This window comes from Coffea eugenioides, chromosome 2, assembly GCF_003713205.1.
Source record: "Coffea eugenioides isolate CCC68of chromosome 2, Ceug_1.0, whole genome shotgun sequence".
In the NCBI taxonomy this organism is placed as follows: Eukaryota; Viridiplantae; Streptophyta; class Magnoliopsida; order Gentianales; family Rubiaceae; genus Coffea; species Coffea eugenioides.
In genome coordinates this window covers 22,222,203-22,227,546 of record NC_040036.1, presented here as the reverse complement: position 1 = coordinate 22,227,546, position 5,344 = coordinate 22,222,203, and the positions used below count along the sequence as shown (strand labels likewise).

The following is a 5,344-nucleotide window of genomic DNA, read 5'->3' as shown; positions in this document are numbered from 1 at the left end:
CTCTGACGCTACCCTCGATCAAATCCAAAAAAAAAAAAAGGCTGCCCTGTTGTTTGCAGAGGTTATACTTGTTTTGCAGGAGTAGGATAGGATAGTTTTGTAGGATAGAAACACGAGCCTTCCTCCCCATCCATGTCCGCTCTGTCTCTCTCTTAGGTTAGTACTTCGCATTAAGTATTTCTTTTCCATTCTATACCCTATTTTTTGGGGTAGATTTTTTTTTTGTTTTTGCAATTAAGTATTTTTTTTCCATTTTAACATTTAGCAAATATTTATTTATGTTTTTATAAAAAAAAGTTTGGGTGATTTTGCTTTTGTTCACCACCACGTTTTAAGGCAAATCTGTCAATTCATGAGTCACAACTTTTTTTTTTTTAACAAAAAAGTGATTCATAGATTTACCAACGGACGACATGTATTGACCAATATCCTAATTAGACTAGAGGTCGTTGATTGAACTCTGAGAGTTTTTGGGAAATAATTACTATAACATATTTTTTTAAGATGTAATATATGCGAGATAAAAAAATGGTTACAAAAAGTATATAAAAGAAATATTCATAAAAAAATGTAAAATTTTTCCACAAAAATTAACAATCAAAATAAGGGCTAAGCCATTGGATAAGTATTAGAAGTCAACACATGTTGGCTCACTTAATAAGAAATGACAACATCCTTTGAAAAATTGCGTACTTAAATTTTGCTACTGAAGATTGTGAGAAATGTGCCGATGGATAATATATAAATATTCAAACTATTTTTACAAAAATAAAAAAAGAATAAGTAGTGATAACGTTTCATGTACAATTCAAGCAATAAGTTAAACTTTTGCATGACATGACAAAAAAAATAGAATTTATTTGTTTGTTTGGAAATCCGGTTAGTTGAAAAAAATTTAAGGAATAGCCTAACCCGATTTTTCGCCCATTCCCAGCACATGTTGCTCATTCTTTCCAATTTAGCAATTGGGAGGCCTTTGCAAAAGCTTTAGCAAATGGGAAGATTGCCTGCCGTGTTTGTTCTTTACCTTTTTGGGGAAAAAAAAAAACCTTAAGGCAAGCACGGCAGGTTTGGTTGTTGCAATTATTGGCCAACTATTGGCTACCGTGGGCTTTTTCAATTTAAAAAAAAAAAAAAAGTGTAGGTTACCTGCTATGTTTGGTCAGCACGGTAGGTATAGTATGAGATATCAAAGTAACATTTCATAGAATTTTTTTTCAACTATAATTTAAGGAATTAGCCGTTAAACTTTCAGTTTAGTCTTTAAACTTTAGAATAAGACGCTTTAATCTCTAAACTATCAAGTCTATTTCACTTTAGTCCCTAAAGTATATAACTTATTCCACTTTAATCCTTAAAATATAAAATTACTTTTATTTTTGTCCATAAATTATTTTCACTTTAATCTAAAATCTGTTCCACTTCCTCGACAGTCTTACTTAAATGGGATAAAATTTATAATTCAGGAACTAAAGTGTTTCATTTCAAAGTTTAAGGACCAAAATGAGTGTTCGGGGATAGTTAAATGGTGCAAATTGGAATTAACTCTGATTCCCCCGAAGAGATCAATTTATTTGCTCGCTTTCTAGGATCAAACCGCCTTTACCGTGCATGAAGTTGCCCACATATACAAGATACCTTCAAATTGATGAATATGATTGGGGCTGCAGCCCCTCAATCACAAAGACCCTAGCCCTAAAAATCCCGAAAAATCGAATTTCCAAAAGTATGGTTCGAAATACATAGAGTGGAAGACACATATATAAATATATATATATATAGAGGGAGAGAGAAAGTAGGTTAGCTGGGAGGGAGGAGAATCCAAGTGGACGAAAAACTCTTTCACAAAAACACAGTAGTACAAGTCCAATAGTACTTATTTATCACTCACTGTCGTACGAGGAAAAAAAAAAGAAATACATCTATGTTTTTCCTCCAGTGAGTTTTAGTAAGTGGAGGAGGAGGAGGAGCTCGTCAGCTAGCGTCCAATATCTCCCGCCTCGTTTACAAATGTAACAAATGCAGTAACAAGGTGGAAAGAATGGTGGAAGAAAGGTAGCAGGACGACAGGAGGAAGAACAAACTAGTGCAGCTTGAGTCGATCCAAGAGGGGCTTCTCGTGAAGTCTGGTCACACGCTGTACATTCACGTATTCCATGTACTTCATCGGACCGTATGCAGCCGGAGCTTCGCGCAGCAGCGGTGCGGCTGGGGTAACAATTGTATCAGGTGATGGACCATTCGGCACCACCAACGTAATTCTGGTCTTTTCGTTATTCACCACTGCTCTGTGCCACACACTCTTGTACTTCCCATTGCTCAAAACCTGGTGGTAATAATTTTAAGTTCATAAACAAACAAACCCCCAAAAAAAAAAAAAAAGAAACACGCAATTGAAAATTTTATTATTTATGCATTTCTTTTAATCATTGCGTAATTCAAAGCATCAAAGTTTTTTAGCCCATTCTCTCTGCCCTTTTTTTTAAAAAAAATATATATATATTAGGTTTCGTCCATCCAAGAGGTTCAAATTAGAGTAAAACTTGAGCAGTAGTATGCCATCCATACCTCGAGTTGATCGGCAGTGTTGACGAAAATGGAGTTGGGAAGGGCATTAACGTGGAACCACTGGCCTTCGTGTTGGATCTCGAGGCCTCCAACTCCATTTTGCAGGAGAAAGGTGAGGAGGCCATGATCCGTATGAGGAGGAATGCCTATTGCCAATTCAGGTTGAGGACAGGGTGGGTAGTAATTTGCTGCGAAGATTTGGGTACTGTGGTCCAAGTCCATGGCTTTCTGGATGTAGTCTTCTTCCATGCCCAAGCTCTGTGATATTCCCTGCAGTAATTTCCATGCCAAATCTCTGGTTCTCTGAGAATACTCCGATATAAGATCCCTACACCCATTCAAATTAAGTCAAAATGACCCCGTCTGGATTGGAACCCATTACTAGTCAGTTCAGTTTCCATGTACTGGTAACAACATAGAACATATATTTATTTATATATAATAATCTATATAAGTTGCTTTTCATTCTTTTTGTTGTTCCTTTTGCTATTTTTTTTTTTTGAGGTCGCGTGGGTCAACAGAAATAAAGTAGAAAATAAAAGGGTTTGGTGGGCAAGTACGGGACCATTTTTCAGGCAATTGGAGTCAAGTGGTAGTGCAATTTTTAAGGATAATGGTGCAATAAAATCAATTGACATCAGGTCAATTTCACACTTCCGTGCGTTGTAACTTACTTATTAGTGCAGCTAACAAATCGAGGCCCCGCCACAAGTGACGCAACAGCAGAACTTATGAGTCACTATAAGTCAAATCATACCTATTATTACTATTCCTATTTAATACTAACATAACAAGCTTCTGTAAAACACTTTCGTAATCCCTTGGGTCGGTCAGAAGAATATGGATGATTTATAAATGATCATCCAGAAGATTGGTATTGCTTTAGTAGCGAGTGTATTTGGATAGAGTATTATTTAAGATGTCATCTGGAATAATTATTGTAATATTTTTTATGATGTAATATACGTAAAATAAAAATATGAGTAAATCATATATATATTATATATACTATCACGATTTGATTCATGACATATGTGTAAAAGTTAAATTTCAAATTCAAATTTGATATAGTTGTTATTCATCCAACGTTGACAGTGTAATTACTGCCAGTGTAGAAAAGATTAATTCTAAAAATATTGTTCGAGAAATTAAAAAAAAAATGCATTGAAAAACAAGTGTTGACTTCTGATCTAATTATTCCATTTTAAAAAATTGACCAAAAAAAAAGGCATTTTGGTTTTGTCTTCTTTTAAACAATAGAAAGTTCATTGTATCCACTTCATTTTAGGTGGGGGAGGGGTTGGCAAGGGGTGAGGGGATCCACTATATTTGGATCATTCTGCCAATAAATCGGCTCATTACTACTAGTAGCGAGCAAATCATCTACGTAACTTTTCACAGGGGAATCACGATTGTTGACACGGGAAAGGAAAAACTATGATGGGATGGATGGTTTACCTGAAGTCTTGGGGTTTATCCGGGTAGTAAAACTCCGGATGCACAAAGAACCTTAGATAATCTCTCCAGAAGAGGACTGTTTGGTTGGATTTATCGTGAATTGTACTGCCGGACCTGACCATGACCGGATACAGGGGATTTGTGGTTTCGAACTTGAGCTTCTCCTCCTCCGGCATGTCGAAAAACTCATTACACACGTTAAACAATGAGTTGATTAGGTTTTCCGGTATGCCATGGTTTACCACCTGCATGCATCTTATATTTCATCATCCAATTCAATCAAATCATGGGACCCAAGATATGCTATGCAACACTAGTTATATGCATGCCGGACCAAGCGATTAATTATTCATTGGTTCAAATATATATATGTATATAATTTTTACATCAGCAAAGTTCATGGTGGTGAAGAATATGATGGTTTTCTCAAAGGAGTATTATAGAAGCAAAGCGGTGAGAGGAGGACAAAACAAGAAAGACGACAACGGTGGCAATTGAACTCCCTCTCCCTGTCATTCTAAAGCGAAAAGGGGGAGAAAAAATTCTTTTACGAACTACATTGCATTGGTTGGAGTATGAAGATTCAAACAATTCTCGAGTAGGATACGTACGCAGTCTATGTTTGCTAGATACTTTATTCTCATGAAGGGAGAAAAAGAGAGTGTACCATGAAGAAGCCCCATTCCTCGCAGGCTTTTCCGAGGTCCTCGATGACTTTGGCACGTTCATCAGGATTGGTTGAGCTGAGCAAAGAAAAATCAATCACGGGAAGCGAAACTTCAGGGCCTGCAACAATGGATTTTTGGCTGTCTTTGAAGTGAGCATAATCAGAAGGGAGGGATTTGAGGTCTTGAGATTGCACGAGTGCTTTAACGCTTGCCATTTGGGTCGTCAAGTAAATATGCTTAGTTAACTGATCAAGCTGGGAACCGCAAACTAAGCAAACTGAGCTAAGCAGTAGTAGGATGGCGGTGGAAGAATGGCCCCCAGGCCTGGCTCAATTTATAGGTGCAAAACTAGTAGACTCAGTAGTATATCTCGGGTCTCAAAGTGTGAGCGCCCGTTGCCCTTGGCCGGCGGCTGTTTTGATACTTTTGTGTGGATGGGTCCTACCAACCCCACTTACCCACCTACCAGATTTTTTCAATTTAAGACCTCTTAGTATACTAACCTTCCAATATTTCCCTCTAATTCAACCCTTCCCCCCATATTTCAATCCCGTTGGTCCTGAAAGAGCATAAATAAGATAGAGAGCAGGGTATCAAAGATTTTGAAATAACCATTTTACTCTGAAAAGGACTAAATTTGACCGGTGAGA

The 5,344-nt window shown here is 37.1% G+C and overlaps 1 protein-coding gene across 1 annotated transcript; it reads right to left on the bottom strand.

Moving 5' to 3' along the window:
• Positions 1 to 1,817: 1,817 nt before the first annotated feature.
• LOC113761664 (protein DOWNY MILDEW RESISTANCE 6-like) lies at positions 1,818 to 5,051 on the bottom strand. The gene is made up of 4 exons (XM_027304748.1): positions 4,694 to 5,051; positions 4,027 to 4,271; positions 2,569 to 2,896; positions 1,818 to 2,326 (listed from the first exon to the last, which is right to left on the bottom strand). Exons 1-4 carry the CDS (start codon positions 4,907 to 4,909, stop codon positions 2,084 to 2,086), a joined length of 1,032 nt encoding a protein of 343 aa, XP_027160549.1. The 5' UTR covers positions 4,910 to 5,051; the 3' UTR covers positions 1,818 to 2,083.
• Positions 5,052 to 5,344: the final 293 nt, after the last annotated feature.

Excerpts from the sequence above, each read along its gene's own strand:
- LOC113761664 (XM_027304748.1), bottom strand. The coding sequence starts at position 4,909 with ATGGCAAGCGTTAAAGCACTCGTGCAATCTCAAGACCTCAAATCCCTC. Across the intron at positions 4,272-4,693 it reads AGGAATGGGGCTTCTTCATG|GTGGTAAACCATGGCATACC; the intron begins GTACACTCTCTT and ends AGATGCATGCAG. Across the intron at positions 2,327-2,568 it reads ACACTGCCGATCAACTCGAG|GTTTTGAGCAATGGGAAGTA; the intron begins GTATGGATGGCA and ends TATTACCACCAG.